The sequence below is a fragment of the Plodia interpunctella genome, chromosome 26, assembly GCF_027563975.2.
Source record: "Plodia interpunctella isolate USDA-ARS_2022_Savannah chromosome 26, ilPloInte3.2, whole genome shotgun sequence".
Lineage (NCBI taxonomy): Eukaryota > Metazoa > Arthropoda > Insecta > Lepidoptera > Pyralidae > Plodia > Plodia interpunctella.
Window position 1 is genome coordinate 3,624,018 of NC_071319.1, and position 23,564 is coordinate 3,647,581.

The window sequence follows — 23,564 nt, forward strand, 5'->3', positions numbered from 1 at the left end:
CGTTTTAATTTCTGAGACACTGGAAGCGAGGCACAAGGCTTACTACAACATTTTCTAAAAGCGCTGAAAGGATTATATTAAAGGAGTATTTTGTATGTTATCTTATTTTTCATATTTTCCAAACGACTGGATGAAATACCATGTATAATAATATCATTAGAAGCGTCTGGACTGCCCAAGTGCTATTAGGCAGAAGTTAAAAAAAAAACAAGATGGCGGGCTCTGAATATTAATTTGGAAATAACGTTTCTTCTTAATACAATAAGTATTTTAAAAACATTATGTTTTTAAAAAACCATATATCTTGAAAATATACAAAATTATACGTTCCCTCTTCAAACGACAAATTTGTTTTCTTTTTTTGTATTTTTTTTTATTATTTAATTCCCTAATTTAACTTATTTACTTACAATAACTCTTTCGTTTTCATATCTAAGCCACAGGACTTTGGGAGTTGGGTGACCATCGACCACGCATGTTAACGTAGCTGTCATACCGGCTTCCCCTTCGACATCCTGTGGTTTTTTCTTAAACACTGGCCCATCTGTAAATATTTGTAAGGTTAGAAAATAAAATATCACAACAATATTTTCAGTATAACTGCTAACCGTATAAAGACCATAGCACAGTCCCCCCGGGAAGGCGACGTTTGTTGAAAAGTGATCTCTAATACGTCCTCTATAGACATCATTTACATTGACAACAAATTGGCGGACTACGCGCTGACATCTTATGACCAAAATACTAAGAATTTGGCACGAGTTTCACAAATTCCAACGAGATCCTATTGGGTATGGACCTACAGATATTATATTTTTTAATTGTTATTTACCCCCAAAATATATTTAGTGATACAACAAGTGTAGCTACTAAATAACCAACATATTGTAAGTATTCCATGTAAAGATTGATTTCCATTAAAAAAGCCTTTTAAATCCTATCATTCAAAATATATCCTTATTATTTTTATCTTTAAGTAGATATTGTCGAAATGTAATTCTAATTAATTATCTAATGGTTGCTTCATTAAGCCCCATAATAATTGTTCGGTTTCTGAAAAGACCAATCGCTGAATGACCCTTGAAAGAGGGACAATAGTAAAATTATAATCCGCTGTGTTTCAGTAGGTTCGGCTCACATGTTAGTAATAACAACATTTTTGTAGTGATTATTTAAAAGTGAATTTAATTTATATTTTAATCCCCGACGCAAAAATAAGGGTATTATAAGTTTGACCGCTAAGTGTGTCTGTCTGTCTGTCTGTGTGTGTACGTAGCATAGTAACTCAGCAACGGGCGAACAGATTTGGATGCGGTTATTTTTATTTGTTAGCTAATTTTTATGCGGTAGTTCTTAGATATGTTTGATCATAATCGGTTCAGCCGATCAAAAGTTGTAGCGAAGTGAATATTGAAAGTCGAGGGCTTCTTTAATTTGTCTAACAAGTATACCTACTTGTATATTATTGAGTCATACTTTTAATAATTTGTCAGGTAACAATTTTTGTTATTCTAATGCTAAACTTATTTCTTACTATCATAGGTAACGTAATATACGCATTAAAACAATATCTTAGAACACAATAAAATGTTAAGGTCAAATTAGTTATTTGTCAAGACGTCTATCTAGTTATTTTCTGGACTCTTATAGCGAGACATTGACAAAAAATAAAGGAATTATGACATGTGTTTTTACAATACACTTTATCTTTTAATCAAAATCGATTTATTATATAACATATATGTAGGAGTACAAATAGTCGTTACTGCCTCCCTTCTTTTTCTTTTATGCTAATTATTATAACACAATTAAACAAATAACTTTTATTGGATATTAATGTGTATTCTTTTACGACCATGTGAACCCAGCCTAAAGCTTTCGTTTGTGTAATTGGACGATTATAAATTCAACGAAGCATTATTTGTAAACGGCTCTCAAGGAATCGTTGATAGAATTGGAACGCATTTTTTTGTTAATAAGATTTTTTTAGAATGTAGCAATAATTTGCGCATTAAATACCTCGTAATATTCCGGTACACCTTGAGTATATCTTAATCGATATTTAATAATAAATTAAGTACTTTAAATTGTGTATTAATTAATGAAATAAGAAATACAAATCATATTTTTTTCCGTTCTGTTTCTATATTAATATTAATGAATAGAGGTGGAAAAGTGACGTTCTCATCTTACTAATATTGTAAAGGAGAAGATTTGTGAGCATGTTTATTTCTTCTTCACGTCCAAACGACTTTTGGATTTGAATTTTCATATACCTCATTATTAATCTGAGGTACCAGCTAACAATTTTTATGCCGAAAGTACGCTATTCCCGTAGGATTTGGTCAAAAAGTCTGATAATAGAGGTATCAGTTGACATTAACTTGAAACTTCGCAAAGGAATTACCAAGTACCGTATCTTACTTCGTATATGTATATAGATATTTTATTCCACATTATATATCTAAGTATATTAAATATTTATTGTTAAGATTTCGAAAACGAAAGGTAGAAATCCAATTACTCTCAAGAATACAGTAGGAAATCAAAGAGTGATAAACTTGTAGCCCCAGATTAACGAAGGCAAGCCAGTGTATGTCCCAAAGTAATTTGCTTTTACGATTAAGATATACCGTAAAAGAGCTCCTTTTCGATTGCTCATTTCTTGGTCAAAGTGCTTTTTAACCCCGGATATAAAACCCAAGGCTTGAGGCTTTATCATCTTAACCTTAATGATACATAAGAGTACTTTAATTGTCAACAAAATATCAGTCATACAGACAGTAACTAATCTAGTTCACTAATGGCCCGGCGCTATGGCGGGCGCAGAGGTCTGCCAAATTGATTAAAGACGATAATGATAGGCGAAGTGCGGGTTTGCTTTTCACATCTTATCATCGCCATTGTGACGCAACGACAACCACACTGCAATGTGATTGGTTCGCTGTTTCTCACTTCGTATCGATTCGATGGTGAGAAGTGAAATGCAAACCTTCGCTAGACGATAACGATAGGCGAAGTGCGGGTTTGCTTTTCACATCTTACCATCGCCATTGTGACGCAACGACAACCACACTGCAATGTGATTGGTTCGCTGTTTCTCACTTCGTATCGATTCGATGGTGAGAAGTGAAATGCAAACCTTCTCTAACCCCTTGAGTATTTTCAGAGCGTTGGGACCGATGAGGCCGTACGATCCGTCAATTTTTCTATTTAAATATTTTATTATTACACATTCTATTCAGATTATTGTTTAGAATATTTAATATGTGGTCCTAGGGTCGATAGTCGGCGAGGGCAAGATGTGAAATATTATATTTTATATACTGCGTACGGTCAAATATTTATACATATAATCAAAATTTGATAATTTGATTAGTTAAACTTGTGTTCTATGACATTGTGTCGTGAATCCGGCAAAAATCTTTCTGAGTGACTAATTTCTATAATACCTAGCTAATTTTTTATTTTACTTTTATATAATTTCTTTCTATAATAATAACACAAGTAGACATAATTATATTTTTTCAATCGATATTTTTAAAAAATGTTTCTGTTGAATATAAAAATGTAAACTCACATGTAACCTCTAAATTCTTGGTATTAGCGCTGCTGCCGACAACGTTGCTCACTTCGCACTTCACCGTCGCTTCGTTGTACCGGCGGGACGCGTTCGTGATTGTCTAAAACAACGTTAAATTAATATTTCAGTTTTAGTTTCATCGCACAGTTAGTTAGGAGTTATCGCCTTACAGTACAGCTTGTCATGTCTCCTCCACTTCTCCCTGTCTGATGTTAACCGATCAGTCATTTCTTTACGCACTCCATCCATCTCTTCTTCTGTGTACTCCTTTTCCCTTTCAATTTAAAATCCATAATCCTCCTTACGACGTTATTTTCCTTCTCAACTTGACCATTATGAAACTTATCTTACCAATATATATATATATATAAAATATATAAGGACAAGTCACACAGATTGAGTAAGTTCGAGACTTGCGTTATGGGATACTAACTCAACTATACTATATTTTATAACATATACATAGATAAACATAGAAGACGAAGGGGATCGAACACGGGACCTCTCGGTTCAGAGGCAAGCAAGACGGTTGTTTGACGACCTCAGTAGCGCAGTAGTAAAGTACTGCGCTACTGAGGTCGTCAATGTGGAGTCAATTAAATTCAGTTAAAATTGAGATTCAGATGGGCAAAAATCTAAGAGATTACCTCAAAATTACACCAAGTTTGGAAATAGAAGTACTGGAAAACTTGTAAAATAGCAACGTTTACAGAAATAAAGAACAATCCAACGCAGACTTTGTTGAATTTCAAGTGCATTCGGTTTATGACGCCCGACTAATGAAAAATGCATAATACAGGTTTTGTGTGCCAAGAAATTTGAGCTTTTCCGCGCGAAATTTCGTGCATTTTGCCTGGGCCAATGCAAATTTTACTTTTGAATTAATTCTGTTGTAAAGTGTGCCGGAGTTGTTTATAATGTTCAGTACGTTCATTTTTTTTAAGAATTGATACATATTTAGTTCTAGTAATTAATGATTATTATTATTAATTTCACGTTTCATTTTATTTTTCGAAATATGTGTGGTCCGGCTTTTCATTTGTTTTTTTTTCATTTTTCATTTCTCGGTTTTCATGTGATTTTCACAAATCATAGTGTAACTCCTGTAGAAGGTTTAGATGTATAATATGTTACATTTTTACCCGAGCAATTCCTAGAAGGGCCGCTAGTCAAGTAATAATCCTTACCATCAAATGAGTAAATTAAACGTACCAGTACGTCGGTATCTTCTCCGATTATCTTTTCATTGTTGACGAACCATTTATACGTGATGTTACTAGGGTTGGCACTCGCCTGGCAACCTGGCAAAAATAAATTTAACTTAATTATAATTATTTTTTTAACAATACAATAATTTATTTAACTAATTCGCCGCGAACTTAGACCTCGCGAACACAATATTTTTACAAAATTCTCAATATTTCAAAAACGACTGAACCTATTTTGATGCCCCCGGTCTTAATAATTCTATTGGCATCTTCTACATACCTTTTAATTTTCATCAAAATCGGACCAACGGTTCATTACATACATACAAAAAATGTACTTTTTGCCCCAAGTAGAATGTTAGATCTCGCTCGCTTCGCTCGCTCGGTCAACAATAAAAAAGTAAAAACTAAATTAAAAATTAAAGACAATAAATTACTGTATATAGCTAAAGTTTGATAATAATGACAAGCAAATTCTTGCTAAAATGGCACATACGAGTATAATAAAAGTGTAAATAGGCTATGTATATACAATATACATAGAAGAATATAAAAGCCAAAACATTTTTTTAAATTTCTGTCTGTACCTATGTTTGATTGTACATCAAGTATAAACTACTGGATGGATTTTGATGTGGTATTCACAGTTGTATAGCAGATGGTCTAACTTAAAACCTGTTATGGGTTTCATGGCGACACGTTGCTTAGAACCCGAGATAATGACAAAAATAATTTATGAGTGCATATAAGAAATGCGAGCGAAGCCTCGGGAACAAGCTAGTTCATACCTAAAACGACTGTGTCGCCTTCCTTAACGATTCCTTTTCTCACTCCAGATTTGACGAAGACTCGAACTTTAGGTGCATACTGTACCTGCAAAAGAAAATTTTGTAATCAAAGAGAACAATAATTATTTTTTAGGTGTTGCGATAATTTTCATTGTCGAACTTTTGATATTACAGTCCCTTCTTCTTCATAGTCGTATTCCTCATGACTGAGAGTCGTGGTCATTACATGGAATGAAACACACATAACAACTTTCTTGGCATTATTAATGGAGTGGTTTGCCATTGCCTTCTCCATTACATTCACAAGTTTATAATCAACAAGTGTGCAGGTTTCCTCACGATGTTTTTCCTTCACCGGAAGCAAGTGGTACTACTATACATGAGTCAGATTGGTATTCAAACTCATGAGGCAAGAGTAGGATTCGAACCTGGGACCTTTCAATCCACAGGCGGGGGTCTTAATTACACCACCACCGTTTCAGTCCCTACATGGCCCTATTCTCACGGAAACGAAGTTAGTTTCAAGAAAAGTTATTTAAGTTTATTGATTCATAGAAAAACATAATCCAAAAGTTCAGTCAAATGCATCGATCGATCAACTTTTTTCTTGTTAAATTTGCTTGTATTTGTTGCTATTTGCTTGTGTATGAAATGAATTTGCAAACATTAAGACTAAAATAAATATCTTATGTATATCGCCCGCGGCTTCGGCCGCGTGAATTTCCCACGGAAACAGTTATTTTTCCGAGATGAAAGGTACCCTATATCCTTCTCCATACTTCGAACTACATGTATGCAAAATTTTAAGAAAATTGGTTGAGTAGATAGAACGTGAAGAGGTAACAAACAAACTTACTTTCACATTTATAATATTAGTCAGAATTTTAATTGTATTAAAAAGCTTGGCATAAGAACGCGGGATAAAGACTAAAAAAAGAATAAATTAAACTGAAAAAGGTAAAGTGTAATAGCTACTTAATATTCATAACATCTTTTTTAAAGAGGGGAAAAAAACCATAATTTTATTACGGCCCAATTTCGGTGCTTAATCGACATTTTAGGAAAATATTGTTGGTAATTGGTAATATTTAGCTACCTACTCGGATGGATGGATTTTAATGTGGAAAGTAACGTCGAAATGTGACTTTGATGATGTGATAGGTACAGAAAATTTGTACTCCAGACAGCACATCAATTTATCCAGATTACATGCGGTTTTTTCTATGTAATTGTGTTATTACGAAAATGGCAATGTTGCGTGGGAGTATGGGCTTACATACATAACTAAACTGATTTAGGAACCCACACATTCGCGGCGTCCTTGTCCGTGACATAACCCCAAACTGGATTACAATCTTTACTACTACATCTCAATAAGACTAGGTAGACAAATAGACTAAATTACGATTGGACGAGATCTTTATTAGGCTTGATCTCATTTTCTAGAAGTATCGCTTTCACTAGTACGGCCACGCACCGGGGCTTCGCTCCCGTGGGAATTTCGGGATAAAAAAAATACCCTATGTGTATTCCAGGTTATATCCTACCCCTGTACCAAATTTCATAACAATCCGTCCAGTAGATCTAGCGTGAATGAGTTACTAACATACACACATACATGCTCACAAACTTTCGTATTTATAATTTTAGTACGATTATTAAGATACAGTTTCATTCATTGTAAAGTATAAATTAAACTAAAACAATAACTTGTAGATTTATATTCAGTCTCAATGAAATGGAGCTGTTAATTTGAAAGATAAGTATTTCCAGCCAATACTTATTTCAAAGTTTTCTCGAACTAAAATAGGATATTTTCAATTCGCCCAGTTCCCAGGTGCGCTAAAATGCAACTTTGATATCGAAACAATCAGCGGTAGATTAGCGCCGCGGAACAAAGATGGCGGACGTCTGAAACGTGTTGTGTCTTTTCTGTTTTGCCATTTCTTTGTCGTTGCGATGGAAAATATTTTAATGTTACAAAATGAGAAACTAGACTGAAATCTGTTTATATTTTTAGTACTAAAGAGATCTTGTTTACTATAGAATGTTTATTTAAAAATTAAGTAAGTACCTAAATATACAAAGGGCTTACTTACAAAAAATGGCGCCGAATAGGCAATAGTGGAAAATCCTTACATATTATAAAACAAAGTCCTTTGCGATATCTGTCTGTCTGTTCGCGATAAATTTAAAAAAGACTGCACGGAGTGTCATGCGGTTTTCTCCAATAGATCGTGTAATTTTATGAGATAGGTTTACAGCGAAGAGTACATAGCGCCCTTGTTTATTTTCTAGTCTTTAAAGACAGACTGTAAGTCGCTTTATTAGTTAGCCATAGACATCTTGAACCTCTATACATTGATAGTAAACCTACTCTATAAATTTTCTTAATGACAAATCGACGGTTGTGGCAAATTGTCTATAACCCCTATTATACGGAAAAGGTCAAACAAGGTCAGATTAAAGCGAAAAGGAGTAAAACTGTTTATTGGTTTGTTACTAAATAGGGTTTAACGACGTCATACGGCTTCGTCTAGACTTAGCAGAGACGGGGAACAGAAAATTGGTACTTTACTTTCAGTCGCCCAGTGACCACGCACCTTTGTAACAAGGACCGAAACGTCTGGGAAATAAAAAAGGTATGTGCGCGTTTAATACCTGTCGTTTAATATATAGTAATTATGCTACGCAAAAGTTTACTTAAAAGTAGTTACTTTGATGTGTTACTTCAATTTAAGAGTGCTTATATGAAGGACTAAGTTTTTTGTAGTCATCCCCATGACTACAAATTACACGCTTACACAAAAATGCAAAGAGCAGGTATCATTCCTCTTATATTAGAACTAGCGGCCATTCCTAGCTTCGATTGGATAAAACATAATAAATTATACAGCTAAACCTTCCTCAAGAATCACAATATTTTTTGAGTACACAGTAGTTTTTGAGTTTTCATCATCAGACAGACGCGACAGAGCACTTTGTTTTATAATAAGCAAGGATGTGAGGATTCATGTGTCACAGTTTTAGTTGTGTGTATAACTATAAATGGTATAGTTTTAGGCCTATACCATAATTCACCACTTCTATAACATAGTTTTATCCTACTAAATTATAAATGCGAAAGTTTGTGAGGATGTGTGTATGTATGTTTGTTACTCGTGCACACGAAATCTACGGGACCGATTGTAATGAGATTTGGTACATAGTTAGAATGTAACCTGGAATATCACAAAGGGTACTTTTTATCTCGAAACTCCCACGGGAGTCAAGCCCCAGGGCGCAGAATTTACAATTATATTGTTTAACTAGTAAACTGTTCTGTGTCCCAATAAAATAAATAAATAAAAAAGCACTGTCATTTCAAGCATTCTTTGTCACGCCGCCGGTGCTGACTAACGTCGAATCGTCACAAAATTAAAGACTCTTATTTTCACTTTCCTGGTACAGCGCGACCAAGTTACGTTGATCTCTTGTGATCCTTCGCAGCTATGGATAAGTGAAAGTGTGGTTTACACATTACCGTATCCGAAAGTTTTCTTTATCAACTACGCAAAATATGTAATTTGGTAAATGGGTATCAAATCACAGGCACTTTTTCTATACATTATAAGAAAACTGTGTGTAAGTAGGCTATGTCTGTACGTAGAAGATATGAAAGAAAAATAATTATGAGGTGTCTGAATGGAATTTGATACTGTTTACAAAGTTATATAGCAGCTGATCTAACTTAAAATCTGGCATAGAAATATCGTGATACGTTGCTTAGAACCCGAGATATCGATAATAATAAGTTATGAGCAGACGCACGAAATAAACGCGGGTGAAGCCGCGGGCAAAAGCTAGTATGAAAAATGAAAAAATATTTATTTGCTTTAGCAAAAAGATACAGTGTGTTTCAGTATTTGTGACCTTCTATTAAGTGAATTGTACACCTGTGTCAGAAGGCAAGGAAGGTAAAAGCTAGTATATAATATAATCCTAGTATATAATAAGTGTAATAAAAAAAATTGAATTTCAAACTTCTCGGTTCCCTATAAACCGCCTTCCAATTGTGATGTTAAAACCGAGAGCTCACCGTACGCTGGTGGTTCCGTCGGTTGGAATTGGCGATTTTCCGACTACCCCAAATTACGGTACGATTCCACCCTCCTAGAACCATCTGTTTCTTTATTTTTTATATCGGCTAGGCTTACAGTAATTTATGTAGTTGCGTAATACTGGATTGTGTTGCTGATATTAGTAACTATTACAAGGTTTTTTAGTGTTGCGACGAACCTAAAAAATAGTTTCGTCTTGTCCATCTGTCTGTCTCCTGCTTAAATCAGATACTAGTGCTAGGAAACTGTAATTTTATAAATAAATAGATGTTGCCCGGGGGATAATTAGATGTTACAATTTTCGTTTAAGTTTGTAGGTTACAGTTTTTCCTTTTTCTGTGCAGATTTAAGTCAACGTCAAAAGTTGCAGTTCAACCAACCACACTTAACCCAGCGGCCATATATTAAATGTTTAAGAGGATATACTACACTTTTAAGTGGCATATTCTGTTGTTAAGACTGTTGACCGTGGCGCAATGACCATTGGATTTGTCTAAGTCTCAAACTACATTAATACACCAGCGTCAGGTCATCAAACTCTTGGCAATCAAGGGTCATAATATGGTAAAATAGAGTAAAACTGAGCCATAATTGTAATTTTATGCCTAGAAACTCAATTCTATGTCAACAGCACATAAAGTTGCCCTGCACGAACCTCTACAGTGCGGTAGCGGCGAGTTTGCAATGAATTTTGGTTGGTTGATGTGCTGCCGACTGTACAATTGGCCATGTCTCGGTTTTTAAAAAGAACTCACTCTATAATGAGAACTTGATTCCCATTATTCTTAACTAAGACTTGAGGAATTTACTCTGTTAGAACACTAACGTGAAGAAGGCATTGCAAATAATTATGTTTGACGAAAGAAGGCCTCGGGCTACCAGTAGGGCAGACCTCGTATTGTCGACTAATTTACACGATTGTAAAGAAAAATCTGTATTAACTGTACTCTCTCATTCAAACGACTAATGATTTAATTTCAAAAGCGATGGCTTTTGAAATTTTCCCAATATATTATTATTATATTTTATTATATACGACAAATTACACAGATTGAGCTAGCCCCAAACTAAGTTCGAGACTTGTGTTATGGGATACTAACTCAACGATACTATATTTTATAACAAATACATATATAGATAAACGTCCAAGACCGGGGCCAATCAGAAAAAGATCATTTTCCATCATGACCCGACCTTTACCACTGCACCACCGAGGTCGACAATGAACACATCAATACTTATAAATAAATGAATGAACAGATTTACTTATTTTTTTATTACTCCAGGCATTTAATGAGGACTCTCAAGGGCAAGCGCATCGGTCACTAGACTTGACGTTCTTTTTATAACGAGTTATTAGCAAACTAAGGGAGAATATTAATCGCCAAAATAAACTGGTCTTGTATCATCATTTTTATCATGTAATAATTTAGACCAGTAAGTGAGTGAGGAGCTCAATGGCACAATAACAATAAAATGTAAGAAACAATAATTCTGGCATGTTAGGGACCAACACTGTTCAGATGAGTTTCTTTCGGCATTTCTTCTCAGTAGTGTTCGTTCCGAAATGCCAGTAGTTTGTAGCTTATGAGAAATTGCTATTTAATATAAAAGTTAACGTGAAAAAGTGCCTGTGAAGGTCTAATTTCTGAATAAATTATTTGAATTTGAATTTGCAGTAGTTAGCGCGCTCGGCTTGTGCTGTAGCTGTCAAGTCACTCTCACAGTGGTCTGCCATTGGATAGGTGATGAAAAATTTATTATTGAGATCCTCCGTGCATCGGAAGATATGTTAAGCCGTTCATATCGTCGGTGGTTGTATTTGCAAAACCCGCCAATTCGCAATGTGCCCGTATTTTGGGTTATGGCCCAAACTCCCTATCAATCCTTGAACAAGGCCTGTACTCTAGTAATAGGGATGTTTAAATGGCTGATAATGAGTTACAGCAATTCCCTTGTCACTGGCATCATTAAGGTCTTCTATGGTGGGAAAAGTTTTGGCAAGATGTTACACAAAACATTACTCAAGAAACTCCACGTAATTCTGTTTTCTCGGCCTTTCCTAATACCAGCCTGGAGTCCATTCAGAGCTTTCTAAATTGTTCAGGGGAGATCACCCGGTAGGAGCTTCTCGAGCTATGGTAAAGGTTGTTTTTACTCTCCGGAGAACCGACATCTCCACACTGTACTTGGCTTGAGAAGACTTCTTTGGAGCACAGCTGGGCTGTCTCATGAAGCTGGCAGGTTTCTTTTCTTTTAGACGCCTCAGTAGGCAGGTGTGTCTATCATACACCATTTATTTATTGTTGTCCATAGCACATAACCTGCTAGCAACTGATATTGATGATGAAGAGACCTTTATCTAGGCACTTCATGATCTACTAGTTCGGCGTTCTGCCTCTTTATATACTTGACTGATTCTGACTCTATGGCCTTTTATATTAAAAACCCGACAAAGACAGATTAAAGAAAAAAAATGTACTATCGACTGGGCTGAGTGCTGGACGAGACGTGAACTAAGACGGACCTCGACGACTACGAGATAATAAAAAAAATTGTCTTTTATTGGAGTGACGCCCCTTCAACTAGTAATAGGATTTTTTATATTTATTTTCTTATCGAGTTGGGTGGTGTCCGATTTTATTCAATTCGCCTAAAGGCATCTACTATGACTCTTACAGCCGTGTAGTCACATACACTAAAGTTTCAGAAAACAATACATAAGTCGGATTTGTAAACAAAAGTATGTGGCATGATTAGGATTCGACCCGGGCCCTTTCAATCACAGACTGGCGTTTTAACCAATGGATCACTAAGTCTTCTGCGACTTTTATGAAAACTGAGGACATTTTAGGCAAATCACCTTTTACACAAAAATTATGCAGGGCAGGGGAACTTTGGCTATAAAATCTTAAATAAACGCTGGCTTAATCGTCGTATCAAATTATCTCATTTTTGGGGAGGCCTCCGTTTTGGAAATAAGTGGCAAGAACGAACTTAGGAAATACATAAACGATTCCAACTCATGGTATGTTCTCTTTGTGGCCATCGAGATTTTGCCGACGTTGGAAAATGAAATAAAAACATTGTGGAAATAAAATGAAATTTGTAAAACTATAAAGTACACTAAAAATGATTCCGATCAAAGTAATATTCTGGTTGTAAACGTTTATTTTGCGCCATTTTAACTCCAGTGGAAATGTTATAAAGAGGTAAGCGTTTGTGAGTTTGTATGTTTGAGGCGGGTAATCTACGGAACTACCGAACCGATTTCAAAAATTATTTCACCATTAGAAAGGTAAGGTACATTATTCAAAATTGCTATACCTAGGCTATATTTTATCTCAAAACTCCCACGTGAGCGAAGCCCCGGGTAACATCTAATAATAAAATTAAAAATTATACCTTCTAAGTTTTCTATTGCGTGTGTTAAAGCTTCATCGATGTCAGATTACTTTCGTTTGTTTAAATATATATTTTTTTAATTTGCGATTTCTTCACATATATAACAGTAGCCTTGCGATTTCTTCACAATATGCTTGCAAGTCTAATCTTTTGTGCAAAAGTTCATTAAAAAGAGCATAGTCTGTGAATCTTTCATTACAAACATAAAATAAATCACATTTTATTATTGCAAAATATGCAACATCGTATTTTACTTATTTAGTAACTTCCATGACGTACTTACCTACTTTATATTTTATGTATTACAAAAATAACATGGAACGAAAACATAACCCACAAGCGAAACAAACCTGTGTCAGTTAATGGAACGTTAAATTGGATTAGAAGAATTTATTGAATTAAAGCGGCTAAGATTTAACTTAAATTCCGTTGATAGAAGATTTCAAAGTATTTGTAAACAAGGATTCAAACTAGGTATTCCGTCAATGTGGCTGGTTAACTGAAACACTTGTTACAACTCTTCTATTAGCTGTATAAATTGGTGTTTTATACATAAATACATATTATTAGCCTGTTTACAATTGGGGTTGAAAGAGACTAGGGATATCCACTTGCCACGGTGTTTTACAACAATATTATGTATATTTTCGAACACAATAACATTATCTATACCCTTTGGTTTATCCTTTATCCTTATAATAGTCACATCTGCACAAAATCTATTTTTAAATAATTTAGGAACAATATAAATTTAATTTATTGGAAAGCTGTTATTTTTTTATATACTATTAGGTATTTAATATACCACCCCTATTATATATATATAATTGGGGTGGGCATACTCAACCGGTTTTTACACGATTCTCGTCGAGTGGAAATTTCTTTGAGCCGTCAAAACTAAAATATCAGCTTTCCAATATGTGTGCTCTTGGATATCATCATAGGATATTTCTCTAGATACACCCATGTCTTTTCTGCATGAACCATGGACAAAATTCTAAAATGAAATTGTTTCCAGTTCTTTGGGGTATTCAGAGTGAATATAGACGTGAAACGTAGGCTAGTTAGGACCATTTTCTTAGCTTAGCTTATTGAAAAAAAAGAAGTGTTTACTTTATTTAAATGTGTTCAAATCTTATTTTGATATAAATAAATATATTAGGACAAATCACACAGATTGCCACTGGACCGAGAGGTCCCGGGTTCGATCCCCGGTCGGGTTATGATGGAAAACGATCTTTTTCTGATTGGCCCGGGACTTGAATGTTTATCTATATATGTATTTGTTATAAAATATAGTATCGTTGAGTTAGTATCCCATAACACAAGTCTCGAACTTACTTTGAGGCTAGCTCAATCTGTGTGATTTATCCTAATATATTTATTTATTTATTTATTATTGAGCTAGCCCCAAAGTAAGTTCGAGACTTGTGTTATGTGATACTAAACTCAATGATACTATACTGTATAACAAATACATATATAGATAAACATCCAAGATCCGGGCCAATCAGAAAAAGATCATTTTCCATCATGACCCGACCGGAAATCGAACCCGGGACCTCTCGGTTCAGTGGCAAGAACCTTACCACTGCGCCACCGAGGTCGTCTTTAATATAATTTGGTGTTTAAAAATGGAAATGGTAAGAAAAATCTTGATGATTGAAGTTAGCTTGATGGTTATTGACAAAGACTGTTAGGTATATTGTTACGAGTAACTCTTTTATTCAAATCGTATTTGGTGTTTAAAAAGTTCATTCATACGATCAGCATTCTATTCTCGTATTTGAAGAAGTATTCATTAATTCTCCTGCTACTGGGATCATTATTTTACTAATAATAGATATTAATTACCTGAATTTTGATTGTAGCAGATCTATATGTCCTGTCAGCGGTGTTTTGAGCTTGACACGTCAGCGTTTGATTGTGGTGATGACGTTGAAGTCGTAGATGAAGAACAGATCTGAAACAATTCGAGCGAATCTTAACAGCCTGTCGACTCGGCAGATTAATTAAGTAAAGACCAATAAGACGTCGCATTATCTATCTGTGGCATCATACAGATACTTGACGTCAAATATAAGCAAAAAGTAGGATACGTACTCTGGGCTCCGACGCTCAATGGCTGAGGAATATACTGGGAAGACGATCAGATGAGAGAGATACATAATAGAATTTGAAATTCAGCCATAACTTTAGTTTTGAGAGCAGCTAGCAAGGGAATAGATTTTATGGCAAAATTTGAAATAAAAGCTTTGTAAAAATGTTTATATGTTATCGATACGAACGTATTCATCCCTTAATCTTGATTCCCATTAGATTATCTTTTAATTAGCAAAATTAACGCAGCGAAATTACCAATAACTGTTATAAAGATTCGTCATTCACCTGTGGATTAACTCTCCAAAATTGAACTTATCAATTAGTCTTCGCTTGCAATTCGTATCACAATTCAAGCGCCATCGTGAACTATTGAATGTTATAAATAACAGGCGAGACAATTTGTCTAACTTCATAAATATTAATAGTTGAGCATTGGACCGCATTTAAATTTCAATTAGGATGCAACGCGGTGCTCAGTTCTATTTGTTGGTTATTTTGTTCATATTATGATAAACTACAGGTAAACTAAATACATTTATTATTAACAAATCAGCGAAATTTCATTGTTTAGAAGACTTCTAAAGCTTGTTTTAAAGGAAGAATGAGAAGAATACGAACATTAATTAAACAATGTCAAGAAACAGAGATCAAGAAAGGGATGGATGGACTGTTTACATATGCACGTATATAATATGAATTAGAGACTTATAAAAACCGGGTTGTACTCCAGGAGTGCCGGCAGAGGTGAAAACTTGAATATTAACGTTGTACATTTTTGACGTCTTACGAATGTTCGATCGGGTCACGTGTCCTGACGTGAGTTTTAACATTTTTTACCCATCACAAAAAGTGCACAACGCCGCTAAAGAAGTTTTCACTTCAAAAAACATATATCGCTGCCAATAAATGATTGGAAATGCCTCTGAAAGGTTTCGATAAAGACTGAATGTTATTATCTTTTTTATTAAATAAATCGACACAAAAATAAGACAAAGATTACAAGTTTTATTTAACACCTTAACATACTTAGAGCACGATTACTTAAATTTACATGCGTTTTGTTAATATATAAGTGTGTAGTTTTATTTCCAGAAATGTCTCTGCCAATTCTCGGCAACGAACTAAATGGTAACTATTATATCTCTGTTGCTCTAAGATGTTTGAAGTCACACATTGATAGATAATGGAAATCGAATTGGATGGTCAGTAGCGTACATAAGGGATCAAGAAAACGTATTAGACAGGCATAGCCTCTTTAGCAAATTCTTAAAATTTAGAAAATGAACATTGTTCAAAAGTGTACAACCGTAATAATTGCTTACCTAGCAGTGAATCTCTTTCCGTCAGACATTGGCTCGACAGTGTACGTAACTCCTTGGGTCAGTACACCGCCGTCGTGATCTACCCAAGTTATCTGAAAATAATTACATTTTCAATACGACTTTCTTTGTATAGCCTCACATCCATGAACATTCTTGAATTATTCGTTATTAATTCGTTTGTTTTCTCCCTCTTATCTGTATGAATGTCTTAAGTATCTCACATAATTCCCGGTTTGTAATGTACTGGGCCCAGGCTCCGCTTTACTGCTTTTTCTTCTCTATTCCAGGGGGTCTTCGCGACTGGCATTGACACGAATAATATCTCACGATCAAGCCAGCAATTTTTAGGTTTCCTCTTCCTGCCAGGCCCAGAAGAAAACGGGATAGCCAGACATTTATACCTAAGTTAATTTTATTGTGCACATTTTGTGGCGTATAATACGCATTCTAGAATGGGACTACTCCATAATACCCGAGGTCTTACGAAGCTACCTAATCCTTGACAAATATAAGGCAATAATTGCATTCCAATTTATGGTTAATGTCAGCCACCTTTTTTTTGTTTACGCAGCCCCCGGTTCTCCTGTCCCCGGAGAGTGTGGAACTTCCAGACCGAGTGCGGATCACCCACTAAATCCCCGTGCGGCGTTTCCGCACCTGCCGTTACTGGGGGCGCCATGGGATCGCGAACATTCTACCACGACGCCCCCCGGCGTTGCCTTGCGGCACCAACCAGGTGATCGCATACCATCCAGTCTGGAAGCAGACCGAAGTTAGTGACTTCCCATCTAATTTCGGCCGCAAAGGATAGAGAGAGCGGCGCATTCATGTCAACCACCAATTCTTAAAAATTTTAACGTATATTAAATTTACCCAGGGCTTCACCGCATCACAGCATGAAACCGGGATAAACGCTCAATGAGAGTGCGAGAGAAAATTAGAAAGAATAAATTGAAGTTCACCTCAGCCGCAGGTTTCCCGCCAACAGACACACACTCGATATCGACTTCCATCTCCTCCACTGTGTTCAGAATCGATCCTTGGAGAATCTGTGGAGGTTCCGGCGGCATCAGCACGAGTAGGCGAGCGTATCTAGACCGGATTGCTGGTTCACCTGTTTGAAAAATATTTGAAATGCTTTTACATTATATCGAGACAAGGACGAAATGGCGAGATTTGAAAAGTATGCGCGAAAACTGGAAAATATTAACAAGAGACCGGATCGAACGGAAAAAAATATTATTTTCCTGGTTGGGGTCGCCAACCGCAAGCACTAAACGGATCGGTCTTCCAATTTTGGGATTATTTCCAAAGAATGCCTTTGTCTAGCAGTAAAACACTTGATGCCTCTAAATAAATAGATGACAGGGAGATCCGATAGTCATTATTTGATAATAATCCTACCCTTATCCCACTATAAAATTATATTGACAGATCCTACAAACCTTTTAAATTTCATCAAAATCAGATCAACGGTTCGAAAGTTATCGCGTTACAAAAATACATAAATACAAAAAATATATTTTTGCCCCAAGTTGATTTGTAAATAAAAGCTTGTAAAAATCTCATGAGTTCAAATTTGAAACCCAACTAGTCCCAATACAAATGTTGTACACGTCACTTCAAACAGTTTGACAACAGTTTGAGCTGCATACTAATTGCGATGTGCATCTCAATAGGAAGTGATTCAATTGAAGACTAACTTTCTCTCGCTTTGACTGCTAACAAGCCATTATGAAGCGATTGAACTTTGTTTTTAAGTGGGTTTCCCTTTTAGCAACATTTCTATGAAATTCGACTTTCTTATGTAATTTTCCGATAATAGATAATGACGCAAGAAATGATGCAAACTGTGATATATTAAATAATAAAAAGTAAATAAAAACGGGTTACACTCCGGGAGCGGGGAAAGAGTGTCAAATATATAAATGCGAAAGTTTGTAAGTTTATTACTCTTTCACGCAAAATCAACTGGACGGATTGTTATGAAATTCGGTACACGGGTAGAATATAACCTGCAATAATACATATGGTACTTTTTATCCCAAAATTCCCACGGGAGCCAAGCCTCGGGGTGCAGCTAGTAAGATTATAACATAGTCCACATTCATCATACTAATCAATATCATAATTGAGACACAAGATATTACTATCTGTTAGTAGCACGCTACTAACTTCCAAATGCTGTCTCTTACATCTATATCGTGTACGCACTGTGTAAATAAACAGAGAGAACGTGTGGACGCAACGTGCTACGTGTTTTATGTTTCATGGTAGCACCCCAGAGTCGAGACTTGCGAAACTCGACGGCTACGTTTATTATTACCACATAGGGCTTATTGTTACCACATTTATATGACTACAAATAAACCAGTGAAAAACATTTATATCTCATTCCAGATTTTACCCAAATAATACAAAATTCAACTTTATTTTAAGTCCAAACGACATTGCTTTTAGTTTAAAATTGAACGCAGAATATCACATAGTTTTGCGGTCTAAATGGTTCAAACAATTATACGATTTAAACCGCGCCAAATGGTTAAATGCTTCTGAATGGTGAATAGTTTGTTATTGGTTTAATTAATCTGATTTTAATAAGAGCAAAAGTTTGCTTAACTGTGCTTATTCGTTATCATTATAACTGTATTTAGTGGTTTTCTGTATTAGTGGTTTATATTATTTTGTTGACGTTGTTTTATTGGGTTTGACGCATAATACACACGCATTGTGCACTTCGCGAAACATGCTTTTCTCAAAATTTACTCTCCGTAAAATGAAAAGTCTCTTTTTGTATCATTTTAATAAATTTAGCAAAATTTGTATTTAACATATACTTTTACTACCATATTCTATAAAATTATATATTTCAAATCAAAAACACATTCCAAATACAAAAATTACCACCTTCATAATAGTTTATTTATTTTCTCGTCAAATTAAAAATTATATATTTCTCAAAAGGCAATAAACTACCTATATAATTCAAAAGCTACAAACTATTGACATTTCCCCTGATTCGACTCCAAAAAACCATCACGATAACTTATCTAAATCGCAAAGAATATTACTAGACATAAATTACGACATATGAAGATATGTATCAAAACTTAACAGCAAGAACAGAACTATATACACCAAAACCACTATTTAGGTGCCAAATAATTTCCAAGGGATTTCACAAAGTCGTTAGCCACTAATCACAAGTCCACAACTAAACACCCGAATGTGGAGCTGTAAAATAACTCAATTTTAAAGCTGTGTCGAAGTAAAACTCTGCTCTCGGTCATATTTAAAAGTTCCTAACCAGGGCCCGACTTTATAGTTCAACTTTAGACTCGATGATATCACATTCTGCGAGTTGGTTGGCAATTAAAAATATATATACTACTTTAGAGCGAGCCTCATTTCTCAGAAGCGGAGAAGAATTAAAACCAAGCGAGAATTAATCGATGTGTAATCGATGTCGCGTTTGGCCGTTTTTATTCTTCTTTGTTATATTTCTGTTGTTCTGTATTAGTTGATATAGCAATATTGCTATATCAACTATGATGATGTATGTACATCATCAGTGAAAATTTACTATCTAACTATCACGATTCATAAAGATACAGCTTAGTGACAGACGGACAGACAAACGGACAGCGGATTATTAGTAATAGGATCCCGTTTTACCTTTTGTATAAGGAACCCTAAAACGTAGGAAAGCGGATTTTGAGCTCCATCCCGTTGTGTCGGCGGAAGATACTTCGAAAACGATTTAGCCTGGAATAGCACATAGGGTGCTTTTTATCCCGAAATTCCCACATTTTATATATATAGGTAATCAATTTAAAGTCGTTTTCATATCTTCCACATCCATCCATCAATACAATGATTATAAATGTTACTAAAATATAATGATTATAAATGTTACTAATTGAACAAACTAAACCTACTCGCTACTTAACTCGCCTATTATACTGGCGCAGTGTAAGCTTGACTTTACACTTCCAACTTTTAATGTTATGTACGAGGTCCTGATTTATCCTAATAGTTTTCCAGTTTAATGGTTTTCGGGTTTTTCAGCATTTGCGCAGAGTTTTCCAATTGTTATGTTTTGTTTGCAGGCGTTTGGTTCCGCCCTAGAATAAGTCCACTCTTCCTTCCTTATCCTTCCGTGGATGGCGACTAAGGGACGGACAGGCAGCTGATCGGCAACAATAGCCTCCCCGAGGAGGGTTGACGGCAGGCGGCAAATTGTAAAATCACGATCAAATCTTTAAAAAATTAAGTTTTTCTTAATGCTAATAATCCGGGCTTCGCGACTTCACAACCCCGAACGCAACCAGAAACATGGTTCATGGTTCATGGCTCAGGAAAAAACCTGAAAAACGCTTAGACGAGAGAGAGAGAGAGCGTCTTGCCCATCGTGGTACAAGCTTTTCCTGTCTTTCCTTTTTTAGTAATTTTTAATCGATTACATGTTTAAAATCTAATCATACGTCCACAGATGATACGATATCAGAGCCACAGCATTCCAATAATGTCAAAATCATTAAGCAATTCAGCAAATAGCAACCCCTGAGTCCAAAAACGTCACATCTCCCATGACAGCCAGCCGACTCAGTGGAAACAGATTTGCTGTGTACATTTCTCGCCGTATCTTTTGGGAGTTGTCGGGATGATAATAATGCCCTGTATCCAATTTGTGCTGAAACGCAGATATATATTTAGATAGATACCGCATCTGAATAATATATCCGACGTGGAACCGAGCGCACGATTCACGAGAATTTATTTACCATGTTAATAGAAATAATAAAAATACCAATAGAAATCGTACGCTTTTATTTAACTAAATATGTTATATTGTATAATGTTCGGGTGAAATATTTTAACTCAATTTTGAAAAAGATATATGATAACGCATAAATATGATAAGCAGAATCTGATGGTGCACCCAACAACGGCTCTCGACAAGGGAACTCCTAATGATTTACTTACCGACTTTGAATGCCCGACAACATTCAAATTATGACATTTACTATTTACTACTTTTGTAATTAAATGACTATAATGAAACGGGCAGTTACTTCATATAAATCAATCTCTTAATTATCCTATCTTATTTAACGTTTCGCTCACGGCTATTGAGCCGCGGTTATTTTGAGGCGTCCACGACCATAATTCGAGATCTCTCTCTCTCTCTCTCTTTGCAGATTGTCAGGCGCAGAATGCGGTGTCTATCATTATATAAATCTATGGTACAAAGACACGGTAAAGGAGGCGAGGTGTTTTGTCTTGTCACTCACATTTCATACAATTTGTACGCGTAATTGCCGAGGGGAGAAGTACTTAATAATCTGGTTTAATGAAAAGTAACGTTCAAATAGGATAGGTATGTGTGAGGCAATTCTCAACGTAATTATAAATTGTAGATTTAATTTTAAGAGTATTTTTTTTATTACCATTTAAAGGTACTATTGTTCTTGAAAATCAATCAATCGGAAGCTTATTATGAAAATAACGGCCCATCCCGGCTTCGCTTGAGTAAAACCATAATAAATTATTCACCTGAAACTTTCTCAGGCGTCACAAAATCTATTGGTGAAAATCGTACAAATATCCGACCAATAGTTTTTCGCGTTCATACAGACAGACAGACGCGATAGTGGTATATGATATGAGACAATACTTTCTACTAAAATTCTGCATCTATTTTGGCATAATCTGTTAAAATATTTTGTCAATTTTCGCTAAGAAATAGAAGAAATTAATAAAAATGTTAAGTGGTGCTTGATAGTATGCCAGTAATCGCCTAATAAAAGTATATATATGCTTATACATTATGTCACTATGTCCAGTTATTTACCACACCAAGAATCATCTGAATCAATCTTCCTCAAATATAGGTGATTTTGTTCGCTCGTACATACAACAAAATATAAACCTCATTTATTTTTAAGTTGGTCAATGTCTACTTATTTTATTTATTTACTAGATATCGCCCGGGGCTTCGCTCTCGTGGGAATTTTGAGATATAATATAGTCTATAGCAATCTCTAACAATGTAACTTTCTAATGGTAAAAGAATTTTTGAAATCGGCTCAGTAGTTTCGGAGATTATCCATCTCAAAAAAACTCACAAACGCTTACCTCTTTAAAAAGTTTAGAGCCATGTGTATCACTGTTAACAAAGGTCTTTAATATCGATTTAACAAGGTTTTTATATATAGTAGAAAGAAGTAAATCTTTCGTGATAATCTAGGTCTACGTAATCTAGATTATTGTCCTGAATATAATGAGTACATGTACATTGTACAAAGGACATTTAATCACACTACCCATTCTATTTGGTCCGGTCCTGTGTTATGGTTGTCCAGTTATTTCGTAACCAAGTCATCTAGCAATCTGTCAAATGTCGACTACTCAGTCAAATTTGTATATCCTGTGTGCACAACAAACAAGAGAAGTGCCCCTCAGACAGACGACAGAGGTAGTTGTCGCAAATGATACAACTTTTGTGAGCAACAGCGGTGTTCGAATTCCCTGTCCGTGTTAGCCCAAGTGACATGAATTTATTATTTACTATGTTTCCCGGGGCTTCGCTCCCGTGGGAATTTTGAGATAAAATATAGCCTATAGCAATCTTACATAATGTATATTTCTAATAATGAAAGAATTTTTGAAATCAGGTAGTTTCGGAGATTAGCCGCCTCAAACATACCAACTCACAAACGCACAATTGCTTACCTCTATATAATAATAGTAGATTGACAATTTTATGACGGTCGTTAGAATTATTTAAAAAAATGAAGAAAATCCCTGGTGAACATAATAAACTTCGATTACGCGTGACATTCAACGCGTAATCGAAGTTTATTATGTTCACCAGGGTTTTTCTTCATTTTTTTATAATAATTTTCATTTTTATTGGAATAATATTATATATAAGCGTCGACGTATGTCAGTGTCAAAACTAGGTAAGATAAAGGCGTTCTATTATCAAAAACTTTTGTACATTAAATCTAAAAAACAAAACATTAAGAGCATGATCGAGTTTAACCTGCGCA

The 23,564-nt window shown here is 35.2% G+C and overlaps 1 protein-coding gene across 3 annotated transcripts in view; it reads right to left on the reverse strand.

The window, feature by feature from the left end:
- The window catches only part of LOC128681141 (irregular chiasm C-roughest protein-like), a 76,144-nt gene that overhangs the window by 11,544 nt on the left and 41,036 nt on the right, over positions 1 to 23,564 (reverse strand). For all 3 annotated transcript variants that reach the window (XM_053764787.1, XM_053764786.1, XM_053764785.1), the window contains 7 exons: positions 17,472 to 17,623; positions 16,510 to 16,601; positions 14,939 to 15,047; positions 5,580 to 5,664; positions 4,796 to 4,884; positions 3,581 to 3,683; positions 411 to 544 (listed from right to left, as the gene is read on the reverse strand). In XM_053764787.1, the coding sequence (XP_053620762.1) occupies positions 411 to 544; positions 3,581 to 3,683; positions 4,796 to 4,884; positions 5,580 to 5,664; positions 14,939 to 15,047; positions 16,510 to 16,601; positions 17,472 to 17,623 (764 nt within the window). The remainder of the gene's footprint in view (positions 1 to 410; positions 545 to 3,580; positions 3,684 to 4,795; positions 4,885 to 5,579; positions 5,665 to 14,938; positions 15,048 to 16,509; positions 16,602 to 17,471; positions 17,624 to 23,564) is intronic.